The following is a 16,111-nucleotide window of genomic DNA, read 5'->3' as shown; positions in this document are numbered from 1 at the left end:
AGGGCAGAGGAAGAGGGAGAGAGAGAATCCTCGAGCAGGCTTCCCACTGAGTGTAGAGCCCGATGTGGGGCTCGATCCCAAAACCCCAAGATCATGACCTGAACTGAAATCAAGAGCCTGCCACTCAACTGATTGAACCACCCAGGCGCCCCTAAAGTTTTATTCTAATGTAATGTCTTTAAGTGAGAATTTATCGGTGTAACCTAAGTCAGAATAAAGGCTTTATTCTTATGATGTATTTTGTTAAACATGATAAAAATTGGAGAAATGGCTTTCTTTGTTGAAAGTCCACTGACAATTTTATCAATAAGTAGATTACCCTAAAATTTTAAGGTTGAATGGTATAAATTAGCCATTACTGCAATCTAGGAATTATGGATGAATATTAGGTAAGATAATAGACTTTACTGCTTGGAACAAACCATTTTAAATTATTTAATCCAGTGATTTGTCTCATGTTTTTTTCCCCCCCCCCCGGCCTATATGTGTGTGGACCCATTGGGAAATCCAGAGATAGCACAATCTGATTGGTATAAAATTCTCATTTCATTTGAATTGAAATTTGTCTTCCTATGATTTTGCTCCAGGGACCTCATTTGAGGCCTTTTGCTTTATTTTAAAAATTAAGACAGTGACTACTTAGAGCAAAAATAATAATATATTGTGAAGTTCATAAAAGAATCATGGATTATTTGAGATTTTCCTCCTGTTTTTTTTTTTTTTTTTTTTTTTAATCACTGTCTGCTTGTTTAATTCCCTTATGGTCTGGAAAGGTTTGTATAATTTCAATTTTTTCAAATTTGAATTAAAAAATATTGTTAATGGCTTAGAATATAGTTTATCTTGGTGAATTTTTAGTTTGTAGTTGAAAGAATGCATTTTATGGGTGTTGAGTGTAGTGGTTTATAAATGTCAAGTAGATCAGTTGGTTGATAGTGATGTTCATGTCTTGTGCGTATTTAATAATTTTTAGCTCTTTTTCTACCGCTTGTTTAGGAATAAATTTTAAATTCTCTCACTACCTTGTTCTTAGTGTGGGGCATGGAGTGCTGGAGGGATATTCTTAGTGTGCCTGCACCTTCCTCAGTTTTTCAGCAGGACCTATTTGACCCTGACAGAGTGATTGCTGTTGCTTTTTATTTGTTGCTAGGCTGATCCTGTGCATCTGGTTCTTGGAAATGAGTCTCTTTCAGTGTTCCTGATGCTTCCCAGAGTGGTAGCCAAACTGTCCTTTGTGTGTGTGGAGGGTTTGTGTGAGAATTTCCTGCCCTTCCCCTGACAGTAACAGAACTTCGCTTTATATAAGTGCAGAATGCTGGGTCTAGCAGGTTTTCTGCTCTTCAGCCAATACATTATGGCCATTGCTTTGTATGAAAGAAGTATCTAGAAAGCATAGAGTGTTATTTGGCTTCAGAAAGATCTCTTTCATGTATCTCATGTTGCCCTATCTCCAGTCTCTATCATAAGCATCTGGTGGGGTGGAGAAGTGAGTGCAGATTCCTCTTGTGTCTGGGTTTTCCAGAGAATCTACATTGTTACTCTAGCCCACCAAAAGCCTATAAGAATTCATTAACATTCCAGGTATTTTCTTCCTACCTATTTTTTTTTCTTCCTACCTGTTTTTAAGGCAGCTGCCTACTTCTCCATAGTCTATGAAAGGTAAAAAAAAATTGGATTATCCCTTCTCTCTTTGGATTGGTTTTTATACCCTTTGGAATTTACTTTTACCTAGTTTCTTATAACCGCAGCTCTCTGATGGGCTTTTTAAAAGTTACAGTTTTATAGATGATTGTTTTTCCCCCATTGTAGGGTTTGAACTGTGTTCTCTTACAGCTTTCTGCTAAGTAGAAGCAGAACTCTCCCCTCCCTTATTTATTTATTTTTTGGTAACATTCTATTTCTTCCTCATTATGTTCCTATTTTTTTTTAGAAAATAGATTTTTAAATAAATCTCAGAAAGGGAGGGTAGTGCACTGAGGTGGCTCAGTCAGTTAAGTTGGCCAACTCTTGGTTTTTTCATGTCATAATCTCAGAGTCCTGGGATCAAGCCCTGTGTCAGGGTTCACTCTCAGCTGGGGGAGTCTGCTTGTGGATTTTCTCTCTCTCCCTCTCCTTTGACCCCTCCCTCTGCTCGCAACTGCACTCTCTCTCTCTCAAGTAAGTAAGTAAGTTTACTTATTTTAAAATCCAGTTGATTTTTTTTTAAATGTGGGGCTTGAACTCAAGACCCCAATGTCAAGACTTGCTTGTTCTACCTATTGAGCCAGCCAGCCAGGTGGCTCTGTGTTATTTTTATTTAAATACTTGGACATAGTTATGATAGCTAATTTAATATCTTTGTTTTTCTATCATCTGTTTACACGTTTTTTCTATTAACATTTCGAATGATTATTGGTCGTTGTATTAGTTTTCTGTTTGCAGCATCGCATATGAGCACAAATTTTGTGGTTCAAAACATCCCACATTATCTCACAGTGCCTGTGTGTCCAGAGTTTAGATGGGTTCTCTATTCAAGACTCACAAGGCTGTAATCAAAGTGTCAGGCTCTTTTTTCATCTGAATCTTGACTGGGAAAGAATCTGCTTCTAAGCCCATTCAGATCATTGGCAAAATTCATTTACTCTAGTGGCTATATTACTAAGGGCCCTGGTTTCTTACTGGATGTTAGGTGGTGACCACCCACAGTTCTTAGAAGCCATCCATTGTTTCTCCCCACATGGGCTTCCTTACCATGGCTGCTCACTTTATTATGCTAGCAAGGAAAATCTAAACTCAGGGAGGGCTTTTACCTGATTGTATCAGACCCACACAAGACAGTCTCTCTTTTGATTCAGACTTGAATTTTGATCTAGAATTTGTACCTTAATCACATAAGCAAATTCCTTTGGCCTTTGCCATATTTTGTTGGCTGAAAGCAAGTCATAGTCCTGCCTATACTCAAGGGGAGAGGTTTATACAGGGAATCAGCATCAGAAAGCAGGGAACATGGGATCTATCTTAGAATTTTGCCTACCACAGTAACATTTTTCTGATACTTAAAAACCAGTCTTTTTGAGGTCTTATTGTAAGCTTTGCTAGGGATGTCTTAGAGTAGCTTCTTCCTAGGGACAGTCCAGCCCTATTACTACCAAATGACTTTTTTGGGAGGTGGTCTTCCTTGAATACCTTAGGGGACCACTGAGAACTTTATAGTAAGCTGGAGCTGGAATTTCTCTCTACTTTGAGAATATCCAAGAATTTTTCAGTTTTTTGTCCAGCCTAATGGAATTTTATCCTATTCATTTATAGACTAGTGCACAGTAAAGTCTGAAGGGTCCCCTGCATAGATTTTTTTTTTTGGTAGATTCCATGCCTAGAATGGAGCCTAACATGGGGCTTGAACTCATGACCCTGAGATCAGGACTTGGACACTTAACTGACTGAGCCACCTAGGTGGCCCCTGAAGCTTTTTTTTTGCTTCTTTTTGAATCTTCGCCCTAAAACTCCAGACATTTTAGGCTTCCTGAATTTTGATCTTTATCTGATTTGCTAAGTTTCCTGGCTTTGTTTAGGTTCTCCTTCCCTGTACCTATGGTCTGGAAATTGCATTCAGGCAGAAGTGGCATTGGTTAAAGGGCTCACCTCATTCTCCTTCCTTCAGGTATTATAGTCCTATCCTACCTGTTGTGCAGTATCTGAAAAATATTTCATATTTTGCCTAGCTTTATTGTTTTCTTTCTATGGTGGGATGTTAAATTCTGTTTATTACTTCTATAATGATCAGAAGCAGAATGGATCGATTTACTTTGATATAAAACATTATTCTTAAGTTTAATGTATTTCATGTTATTCCTTATGGGAGCTTCACTCTTGCTGACATCTAAGCTTAAGGGCACACTTAGATGCTGTATATTCACTGATGATAGGGAGACTTAAGGTAGAACAGAAATTGCTGCTCAGTTGCATTTTTGATATCCAGCAATTGTGTGATGTTTCAGATGATGCATATTTAGATTAGGAGGTTATTTTGTGTCATTAAGATATGCAATAATAACATTGAGGAAAGAAATGGAAAGATATTCCATGCTTAGGAATTAGAAGAATTAGTATTTTTAAGATTCTATCTATCTATCTATCATCTATCTATCTATCTATCTATCTATCTATCTATCTATCTATCTATCTATCTAGACAGCAAGCATGCAGGCATTTGGAAGGGTAGAAGGGGAGGGAGGAGGACAGAATTTCAAGCAGACTCTGATGATCATGGAGCCCATGTGGGGCTTGATCTCATGACATTGAGCTAGTGACCTAAGCTGAAACTGAGAGTCTGACACTCAACGAACTGAACCACCCAGGCACTACCAGAAGAATTAGTACTATTAAAATATCTGTACTATCCACAGCAATCTACAGATTCAGTGCAATTCCAGCAAAATACCAATAGAATATTTTATAAAACCAGAAAAAATAATACTAAAATTTATATTGAACTACAAAAGACCCAGAATAGCCAAAGAAATTTTGAGAAAGTAAAACAATACTGGAGGTTTCACAATTCCAAATTTCAAGATAGTCCCACAAAGCTATAGTAATCTAAACAGTGTGGTACTGGCATAAAATGGACACATAGATTAATGGAACAGAATAGGGAACCCAGAAATAAACCCACGCTTATATAGATGGTTAGTCTGTGACAAGACAAGAGCATACAATGGGGAAAGACTGTTTCTTTATTTTTTTTTATTTTTATTTTTTAAAGAGAATCTCTTTATAGTGCTAGGAAAACTGGACAACTACATGTAGAAGAATGGAACTGGACCACTTTCTTTCACCAAACTAAAAAATAAACTCAAAATGGATTAAAGACCTACATATGAGACCTAAAACCATAAAAATCCTAGAAGAGAACACAGGCAGTAATTTCTCTAACATCATATGTAGCAACATCTTTCTAGAAATGTCTAAGACAAGGGAAATAAAAGCAAAAATAAAATCTTAGAACTACACCAAAATAAAGCTTTTGCACAGCAAAGGAAACCACCAGCAAAATGAAAAGACAACCTACTGAAATAGGAGAAGTTATTTGCAAATGATATATCTGATAAGGGGTTAATATCCAAAGTGTATAAAGAACCTTTAGAACTGGATACCAAAAAAAAAAAAATCAATTGAAAATGGGCAGAGGACCTGGATAGATATTTTTTCCAAAGAAGACATACAGATGACCAACAGACACAAGAAAAGATATCTGTATCACTATCATCAGAGAAAGGGAAATCAAAACCACAATGAGATAAAGAAATACCGTATGATCCAATAATTCCACTAGTGGGTATTTACTCTTAAGAAAATGATAACACTAATATGAAAATATATATGGATATGCAACATTATTGCAACATTATTTACAGTAGCCAAGATATGGAAGCAACCTAAGTGTCCATCAGTTGACAAATGGATAACGAAGAAGTGGTTCATACAGACAATGGAATATTATGCAGCCATAAAAGTATGATTGTGCCATTTGCAATAACATGGGTGGACCTAGATGGTATTATGCTTAAGTGAAATAAGTTAGAGAAGATGACTACCATATGATTTCATTTGTATGTGGAATCTTAAAAAACATACGAATAAACAAAAATTTGGAATCAGACCTATAAATATAGAGAACAAAGTGATAGTTGCCAGAGGGGAGCAGGGTGGGAGAATGGGCAAAATGGATTAAGGGGAGTGGGAGATTCCAACTTTCAGGTATGGAATGAATATGTCGTGGGAATAAAAGGCACAGCATAAGGAATCTAGTCAAAAACATTATATGGTTGCAAATATTAACTACACTCCTGGTGAGTATAGCATAATGTGAAGACTTGTTGAATCAATGTTGTATACCTGGAACTAATGTAACATTGTCAGCTGTAGTCTAAAAAAAATCACACACACACACACAAAAATCACAGTAATCACTAAATCACTTGTAAGTAAAAAAAAAAATAATGCAGTAATAATCTGTGAATCTAAAATGTTTGCACAACTTGATTTTCACATGATACTCAGATTTTTTTTTTTAAAATAGTATTGAGGGAACTATTGAAGATTTTGAGCAAGGTGCCCATATAATTAGTGTTGTATTTTAAGACAGTTAATCTTACGTAAGTTTGCTGGGTGTATTGGGGCAGAGAGAGGGAGAATGGGGAGACTAATTAGGAGGTTATTGCTCCAATCCAGGTGAAATGTAGACAGATCCTATTCAAGTTAAAGATGGTCAGAATAAAGCAAAGATCTGTATATGAAGTGAATAAGTGAGAATGATCATTCAAAGTAATATGAGGTTTTGAAGCTTGATGTTCTTGCCATTAGCAGAAAACAAAGGATCAGTTGCTCTTAAGATGTTCTTTTCGGACACACTTGTTAAATTTAAGGGGCTTATAGGAGTTATTAGTGGTGATATTATCCCAATTATTAGAAAAATGAGGATGGGCGTTATTAGAGTATTCTCTTTTTAAAAAATTTTTAAATTTAAAAGAATTTTTTTAGAGATAGCAAGTGTGTATGCAGATGGTGGGAAGGGGCAGAGAGAGAGGGAGAGAGAATCCCAAAGTAGGCTCCACCCTCAGTGCAGAGCTCCATGCAGGGCTGGATCCCACCACCCTGAGGTGACCTGAGCCAAAATCAAGAGTTGGACCACTTAACTGACTGAGCCACTAGAATATTCCTTTATTTAAGGTTTTTGATTAAGTTTAGAGATTTGGGAAAGCGTAATGTGTCTTGTGATTGACATGTAGAGGATATTCATAAATTATGAAATTAATTGAAGAGGTAATATACAATTTTGCCTTTTTATATATTCTGCAGATGTAGTAATTAATTATTCTTTGTAATTAAAAATGGAGGTTTTTAAAAATTTGAGTTTCTAGTTGGAGATGTTGCTTAAGAGTTAAAGACATTTTTTTCTTAAAATCACTTTCTAGGAGGTGAAGATCGAGAACTTATTCAGAGAAGGAAAGAGAAATATAGACTAGAACTGTTGGAACAAATGGCTGAACAACAGAAGAACAAGAGACGGTAATGAAAGGTTTGCATTTACAAAAAAAAAAAAAAAAAGAAAGGTTTGCATTTAAAAAAGGTGTTTTGAACTTAAAATGCATTTGTGTAGGGGTGCCTGGGTGGCTTAGTCAGTTGGGCTTCTGACTGTTGATTTCAACTCCAGTTGTGATCTTGGGTCATGTGTTGGAGTCCCACCTTGGGCCCTTTGTTGGCCCTGTGGTGTTCACTTGAGATTCTCTCTCTCCTTCTTCCTCTACCTGCCATCCCACCTGCCCCCCCTTTCTCTCTGTCTTTAAATAAATAAATAAAATATTTTAAAAAATGCATTTGTGTAAATTACATGGTGGCAACAATTATATAATAAAATAATGGGATATTTTTCTTAAGATGATAATATATTTGTAAGTCACTTCTGTTTCAGCCTCTACATTGTAAATCAGCTAGGACAATAAAACAAATACTATATGAGTGTTCATTTATTGTGTTATATAGGTAACAAATGAGACTGTATATTATATAACAGACCTTTTGCATACCTTCATTAATTTCTTCAATTTTTGGATTAAAGAAGCATTCAATGTTATCTACATGCCCCCTGTATTATCTCATACATAGTAACAAATACAAAATGCAACTATTTTGTCTATTAACAATGTAAAATGATAAGCACACTGAAATAGTATAAAAAGTAATCATGATAAATCCACAGATATATATAGTATACAAGTCTCAGTATTTGTAATCTTTCTGGTAAAAATACCTGTGAAATAGTAATTATGGTTTATAATTAGGAATAGATATCTTAGTTCTAGAGAATTTGAGACCTACTATTATCTTCTAGTTTTACCTTTTTGCCTCTATGTTTGAGAAAGCCAGTATCTACTTTCTTATATTAGTTCTTTTCAACATCATTGTAATTTTTTTTGTAACATAATTTTCTTAGAAACTCTAAGTACTTAAAAAGTATGGTATTAATTTTTAATTTTTATCTTTTTTGCCAGTAAAACATACATGAACCCTCAGCATTTTTGTTTTATAAGATAAAGATTTTGTCTTCTGTACTTTATTCTGTACAAATTACTGAGACTTTGAAGTACTCCAGGCACTGATTTTAAGATTTATTGTAAGTCAGTTTACATGTGAAATCTAGTTTACTTCACACCAAATCAAAAATTTAGTATTTCAGAATTATTTAAGGCTTTATTGTCAGTTAAAGGAATTACTAGTACTCGAAGATGTTATTGTATGGACTTTGTGTTTAAGTTTGTTACAATAATGATTATGATTTTGATAGTGTTTACTACTATTTAATATATAGAATTTTAATTTTGTTCAGAGAAAAAGATATGGAACTCAGTGTTGCAGCTTCTGGAGTACGAGACCCTGAGAAATCGGTAAGGATTCCTGGCATCTTTTAACGTTTACTCTTCCATTTAAATAAGCCTCAGTGGTGATGGCAGGTGGAGGTAGAAGATATTGATAGGAATATAATAGTAGACCAATTTGAATAGTAATAAATTCAGTCCTCATAAAACGTGAGTCCTAACTCATTTATTCCTCTAAGATAATTTTTCCTTTTTCATATGTGCATCTCATTTATTTATTTATTTATTTATTTAGATTTTATTTGTTTATTTACGAGAGACAGAGAGAGAGAAAGGCAGAGACACATGCAGAAGGAGAAGCAGGCTCCATGCAGGGAGCCCGAAGTGGGACTTGATCCAGGATCTCCAGGATCACGCCCTGGGCTGAAAGTGGTGCTAAACCTCTGAGCCACCCGGGCTGCCCTTTTAATTTGTTTTAAATTAGTTCTTTCTGCTTTGTTTACATGTACCGTCCGAGGGAGAGTTATCTCAGTTTAATTTACAACAGGTGTTAATAATTTATCACTTTTCTTAGAATGATTTCCATGGAAACTGAAATCTTTGATATATTGTTAATGCAATTTAGTAATTTTTATTTACTATAAAACTAGAGACATAATAATCTTGTTTTCAATTTTACAATTCTCATCATTAAGTGGAGTGAATTACATCATTGCAGTTAAGTAAGGAGGAGGTAATAATTTATTGCTCTTCTTAAAATGTGCTTTTTTTTGGTAGTGAGATATGTAGAATTTGCTAAGACAAGTTGTTGTCTTTGACCAAAGACACTTTAATTTCATTAAAAAGTTCATTCTTAAAAAGAATAGAGCAACTTAAAATTATTCAATGATAGGCAACTTTTAGTACACTTACTTATGCTAAGTATATATCCTATTGATTTAAAGAAGTATATATCTGAAGTATATATCCTATCCATTTAAAGAAGTGTAATATTGTACTAGTATCACTCCCAGTGTACCTTTTTTTTCCCCCAGTGTGCTTTTGACTTCCCATATAATAAAACTTTCAGATTAATCTGAGAAATCATTTCTGAGGGATTAAACATGGTGGGGAAGAAAGGATAATTCCGAAGCTAAATATATTTTCTTCTATCAGTGAATACCTTTGAAATAGTTTTTACAGTTAGAAACATTCTTTTAAAATCTTGAACTTTTTAATGTAATGTGGTAGTTAAACATTTGCTTTACAGCTACATTAGTGTTTGATGGACATTCTTTATATTTGAATGAAACAACTTAGAGTTTCAAGTTGTTTTATGAGAATAAATAAAAAACATTAGGTACAATAGTTAGACCATTACTTTTGGGTTTACTTTTGATGTCAAATCTTAGAAAAGGATACATAAATGAATTCTGAAGCAGGGGTTAGGAAACTATAGCCAAATCTCGTTGCTTCCTATTTTTACAAATAGAGTCTTATTACAGCACACCTTCATTGTTTACATATTGTTTTGGGCTACTTTACTGGTATGATTGAGTTGCGTAGTTCTGAAGAAACTGCATGTCCTGCAAAGCCTGATATATTTACTTTCTGGCTTTTTATAGAAAACATTTACTGACCATTCTCGAGAACACTTATGTCAGAAATGGCAGTTGGATAGAGAAATAGCCAATGTTTCTAGGATAATAGAGTTTTATATTTAGAATTAATACCTGGCTCTAGTCTTTGCTTCATTATTTATTAATGGTGAAACCTTATGTACTTTCAGGGATCCTTAATTACTCCGTATATAGAATTAAGGATTGGATCTTCAAAGTTTTTTATAGCTGTAAAATGCCTTTATTCTCTAACTTAAGTGCCTGTTTGCAGTCTGAGTTAGAGGGTCTTTTGAGCTCCCTTCCATCTTTAAATTTCTACTTTTAAATTTATGATTACATGTAACAGATTTTTTTTCTTTATTTTAGCCTGATAGACTAAAGCAGTTTAGTGTGGCACCAAGACATTTTGAAGAGATGATACCACCTGAAAGACCCAGAGTAGCTTTCCAGACGCCTCTCCCTCCTTTATCTGCCCCATCTGCCCCACCCATCCCATCAATTCACTCCATCCCATCTCAAAATGAAGATTTGCACAATGGATCCAGCTGCACCCTTGGTGAAATGGTGCCTCCCAGGTGCTTGTTTAAAATGTTTTGGTTTGGGAATTAGGTAAGGTATCATTATATTTTATGTTCAGAAGGATTTGGTGAAGTAGATAAAGTTGTCCTTCAGAGATTTTTGTATGATTAACAGCTTCTGTGAAAGAATTTCTCTTCAGATTTGTTTGCATTGTTGGTCTTTTCTCGCATAAAAACAAGGGAAATCCTTATAACATTCTTTTATTGTTTAAGGATGCTCTAATAGTTTTAGAATGCATAACAAACTACATTTAGTATTTAGTTTTAAGATACATTTTAGAATATCTATTATTAAAAACTCAACATATAAAAGCTATACTTTTTCTTCAATTTTATAATTTCCGCTTGGCAAACACTGATTACTTCTTTGAGTTTAAGTAGAAAAAAGTTTCTTATGTGGTTCTTTTGTATATATTACTTTATTTTAGATTCTATTTCCTTCAACTCTTTCTCTGTGATTACTTATAGGCTATGCAACTCAAATACCTGAAATAAAAAGTGTTGAGAATATAAAACTTGTAACTTAGGTATTAGGGTAAGGGATTTGGTTTTTATAGGTAAAAGGCATCATGCTGTCCTAGACTACACATAAAGAAAATTCTCTTGTTAACATTGATATTTTCGGATATGCGCTTTCTTCCCTTAGTAAGATTTGAGCTTATTTTTTGTTTACTATTAATGTATTAATTATAGGAATGTGTTTAATTAGGTGTTTTTCCTTTTTAATATTGATATTTCCTGTGCTATACTTTCTTTCAGTAGGACTTGATCTTATCTTTTATTTACTAACAAATTGTAGCACTGTGTGTACCGTGTTTATTAGGTGTTTTGTTTGTTTGATCTAATGACTTCCTGACTTAAAGCACTAGGTAAGATTGAAATTACAGAGCATGGTATGATGGTCTCTGCATTGGTTTAGGGATTAAAATGGTTGGCTCCACTGTCTGGTTTTTAGGAATACCACACCTCTTTTAAACTTCTGTTTTTTTATTTGTAAAAGTGAAATAGTCTTTTTTTTTTTTTCTTACCTATATTTTACAGAGTTGTTGTGAAGGTCAAATTCTATATGAATCTCAGGGATCCCTGGGTGGCTCAGCGGTTTGGCGCCTGCCTTTGGTCCAGGGCGTGATCCTGGAGTCCCAGGATCGAGTCCCGCATCGGGCTCCCTGCATGGAGCCTGCTTCTCCCTCTGCCTGTGTCTCTGCCTCTCTCTCTCTCTCTCTCTCTCTGTCTATCATGAATAAATAAATAAAATCTTTAAAAAAAATTCTATATAAATCTCTATCCAAATTTAGGATATAATGATGTTGGCGTTTGGTTTCCTTTCATAGTGGTTTCTCAACTGCTTTGTTGACATATCCAGGCAACAGTTAGTACGGTTAGACACATTGAGTTACCAGTAAAGTGTGAAAAATATCAATGACTGGACAGAACTTTAATGCCTTCTTAGCTCTTCAAAATTATTTTGAAGTATACAACAAGGGATAACCTGTGAAGATAGACTCAAGAGGGAAGACATTCTAAGATGTCTCCTTTTCTTTTTCTGGTCATCTAAAGGAATTTGCCTTTTCCATTTTTACTATTGGAAAATATTGCCTTGATGCAAATAGAGATTTTCCTAATCAATCAAGTGCTGAAGTAGAGGTTTTTAGAAGCTTTAACTTTATGAAATACAAAGCATTATGTCCATTCCTTACTGTTGATATTTAAGTGGCTTCTCTTTCACATTATGGCTGACTTACCTTTGAAAGAACAATAAATTATTTTAGAGTTAAAAAAAAAAAATGCCCTTTCCCCTCAGTCAAATGGAACTATTTTTAATCCTGTTTATACTTTGCCTTTTCTTCTTGCACTATCCTTCTCTGTGTGACTCCACCAACATGGCTGAAGCATTGTCATTCATTCATTCATTCATTCATTCATTCATTCATTCATGAGAGAGAGAAAGAGAGGCAGAGACACCGGCAGAGGGAGAAGCAGGCTCCTCGCAGGGAACTTGATGCAGGATTCCATCCCAGATCCCAGGATCATGCCCTGAGCCATAGGCAGATGCTCAACCACTGAGCCACCGAGGCATCCCAAAGCATTGTCTTTTCTAGAAAGCCTTACTACTTCTTTCCTCTTTTCCCCATATGATTGAAATGGCCCTGTTCCATGTTCCTACGGCACCCTGTGTCTGTTTGTATTGTTTCACATACTGTGCTGTAACTGCCTGTTTATTTCTGTATTATTTATGAGGGACAGGGACCATGTTTGTTCAATACTGGCATATACTGATTAATTAGATATTAATTGATAATTATAATTCAAAGTTTTCATCTTATAAGTGTTATACCTTAAATTCTGAAATTTGGTAGAATATTTTGCTTTTGAATCCTAATTTTTGATAAGAGATTAAAGCAAGATGGTGGCCTTTTCAAAGCAGCAGTTAGATTTTCAGCAAAATTGTGCAGAAGAATTATGTCTTGATTTAAAAATGCAATGAAATATGAGAAAAGTTTCCCCCCCCCCTTTTTTTTTTTTGATATAGGATTGCACCTCTGCCACCTCCTCCCCTGCTACCACCTCTGGCTACTAACTATCGTACTCCTTATGATGATGCATACTATTTTTATGGGGCCAGGAATACTTTGGATCCCAGTCTTGCTTATTGTAAGTTATCTATAGGTTAAACATTTTTTTTCTGGTGGTTCAGTCAGGAAAATTATTTAATGTTAGCAAAAATAAGTTAAAAGCCACAGCTTTACTTAATTCAAATATTACATATTTATTGACTTAAAAATGTCCAGTTTAAAACTCAGCTATATTTCATAGTTGTTTTTTTATTTAGCTTTAAGAAATATCTATTTTGTGGTTTCTTGCAGTGTTCTTTGCTAACTCCTGAGAAGGAAATACGAAATTTTTCCCTTAGATAGTATTCAATATGTGATTTTTTCTTTAGGAATAAAGTGTTGATAAATGGGTACTCTGAAATAAATTTGTTTTCTTTTAAGATGGTTCAGGAATGATGGGAGTACAGCCTGCAGCTTATGTTAGTGCTCCTGTCACCCACCAGCCAGCACAGCCTATTATGTAAGTTATTAAAATAATAATTTCTTTCAAAATTAATTTGTCTTTCATAGAACCTATATTATTTTTTCCCTTCAGAACAGGTGTAACTTAATTTGTCAATTATTGCATAACCAGTATGTTCAAGTATTGCTTTTAAGTCAGTGTTTCATAGTATATTAAAAAAATTAAGAGTAATCTCACTTTCACTTAGAAAAGTCATGCATGCATATTATTGATAAATAATAATACAAAGAAGCATATGCAAAAAGTTGAAATCAGTTGAAATCCCAGTCATTCAGTGATAGGTGTATCTAACTAAGCATTCAGTAAGTCTTCTTTCTTTTTTTCTTCCTCCAGGAAGTCTTCTTATGTTGTCACAAAATCATACACACAATGTACACCAAATCATGTTATATTATGTATACTGTTCTTTTAAAAGTAACAATATATCATAAACCCCTTTTCCATGTCAATAAGTATATTTTATAGTATTATTTAAAATTAAACTTTTTTTTTTTTTAAAGATTTTGTTTATTCATGAGAGAGAGAGAGAGAGAGAGAGAGAGAGAGAGAGGCAGAGACACAGGCAGAGGGAGAAGCAGGCTCCATGCAGGGAGCCCGATGCGGGACTCGATCCCAGGCCTCCAGGACCATACCTTAGGCTGAAGGCAGGCGCTAAAGCTCTGAGCCATCCAGGGATACCAAAATTAAACTTTTTATTAGAGATATTATAGATTCCCATGATGGAATTATAAGAAATTATATAGAGACATCTTGTGTACCTTTAACCTAGTTTCTAATGCTAAGTTCTTGTAAAGCTGTGGAACAATAACAGCCCAAATATATGACATTGGATACAGTCAAGATACAGAACACTACCATCATCACGAGAATCCATTATAATGCCCTTTTCAGCCATACCTAATTCCTTCCTGCCCCTATTCCCTCCCTCCACTAGGGACAGCTAATCTGTCTTCATGTCTTTAATGTTATTAAAAATGCTATGTAAATATGGAATCATTTATGTAACCTTTTGAGGTTGACTTTTTAAAATCATAATTCCCTAGGGATTCATCAAGTAGTTGCATGTATAAATTGTTTGTTCTTATTGTTGAGTAGCATTTCATGGTATGTTTGTACCACAGTTTGTGGTACATTGTTGAAGGACATCTAAGTTAGTATGAATAGAGTGGCTATAAATATTCATGTATAGGTTTTGCATGAACATAGTCTTTGGTTCTTTAGGAAAATTGGTCAGGAGTATTATTTTGGGTTATATGGTAGTTATAACTTAAGTTTATAAGAAACTGCCAGACTTTTCACAGAGACTGTACCAATTCACATTTGTATTGGCAGTGTATTCAGAATTTGGTTTCATTACATCTTTACCAGCATTTGGTGTCATGACTTTTGTTTATGGCACTTTGATATGTGTGTAATGATAGATCATGGGGGGTTTAATTTATATTTCTCTAATAATGATGATGCTTAACATCTTTTCATATATTTGCTATCTATAAATCTTTTTTTTTATCTATAAATCTTTAATGAAATGTTTCTTGATGTTTTTTTACACATTTTATTTTACTTATTTATTTTTTTTTAAATAGGCTCCATGCCCAATGTGGGGCTTGAATTCATGACCCTGAGATCAAGAGTCACATACCCTACTGACTGAGCCAGCCAGGCGCCCTGTTTTTTAACACATTTTAAATTGGAGTAGTTGTTGTTTTTCTAACTATTGAGTTTTTGAGGATTCTTGATATATCCTAAATACTAGTGCTTTATCAGATACATGGTGTGCAAATATTTTCTCTTACCCTACAGCTTGTCTTCATCCTTTGAATAGCATGTTGCAGAGAGCAAAAGTTTTAAGTTTTTAATCAAGCCCAACCTATCAGTTTTTTCTTTTATGTATCATATTTTCAGTGTCAAGTCTAATATTCTTTTTCTAGGTCTACATCCCAAAGATTTTTCTTGTTTTTTTTTTTCTTCCCCTTAAAGTTTTGTAGTTTTTTGTTTAAGTCCATGATCCATTCTGAGTTAATTTTTAGGTAAGACGTGAAGCTTAGATTGAAGATTCTTTTTTTCTTTCTTTTCTTTTCTTTTCTTTTCTTTCTTTCTTTCTTTCTTTCTTTCTCTTTTCTTTTCTTTTTTCTTTTCTTTTCTTTTCTTTTCTTTTCTTTTCTTTTCTTTTCTTTTCTTTCTTTTCTTTTCTTTTCTTTTCTTTTCTTTTCTTTTCTTTCTTTTCTTTTCTTTTCTTTTCTTTTCTTTTCTTTTCTTTTCTTTTTTCTTTTCTTCTTTCTTTCTTTTCTTTCTTTTCTTTCTTTCTTTCTTTCTTTCTTTCTTTCTTTCTTTCTTTCTTTCTTTCCTTTGGGTGTCCAGTGGTGCCCAGCACCATTTGTTAGCAAGTTTATTTGTCCTTTATTGAATTGCTTTTGCATCTTTGTCAAAATTCACTGGACATGTATTTATGTGAGTCTGTTTCTGGGATTCTGTATTCTGTTCCAATCATCTATGTGTCTACCCT

At 34.2% G+C, this 16,111-nt stretch overlaps 1 protein-coding gene across 20 annotated transcripts in view; it reads left to right on the top strand.

The window, feature by feature from the left end:
- The window catches only part of CSPP1 (centrosome and spindle pole associated protein 1), a 130,429-nt gene that overhangs the window by 56,137 nt on the left and 58,181 nt on the right, over positions 1-16,111 (top strand). For 17 of the 20 annotated variants that reach the window (XR_011996633.1, XM_026012200.2, XM_072734611.1 and 14 more), the window contains 5 exons: positions 6,954-7,047; positions 8,366-8,423; positions 10,319-10,527; positions 13,061-13,182; positions 13,524-13,602. Coding sequence is in view for 19 of the 20 variants with exons in the window: in XM_026012200.2 (XP_025867985.2) it covers positions 6,954-7,047; positions 8,366-8,423; positions 10,319-10,527; positions 13,061-13,182; positions 13,524-13,602 (562 nt within the window). In the remaining variant the exon portion in view is untranslated. The remainder of the gene's footprint in view (positions 1-6,953; positions 7,048-8,365; positions 8,424-10,318; positions 10,528-13,060; positions 13,183-13,523; positions 13,603-16,111) is intronic. The other 3 variants (XM_072734617.1, XM_072734618.1, XM_072734613.1) reach the window with 2 other exon arrangements.

The sequence above is a fragment of the Vulpes vulpes genome, chromosome 13 (assembly GCF_048418805.1).
Source record: "Vulpes vulpes isolate BD-2025 chromosome 13, VulVul3, whole genome shotgun sequence".
Taxonomy (NCBI): Eukaryota; Metazoa; Chordata; class Mammalia; order Carnivora; family Canidae; genus Vulpes; species Vulpes vulpes.
The sequence above is the reverse complement of the archived record's forward strand: the minus strand, read 5'-3'. Positions and strand labels throughout refer to the sequence as shown.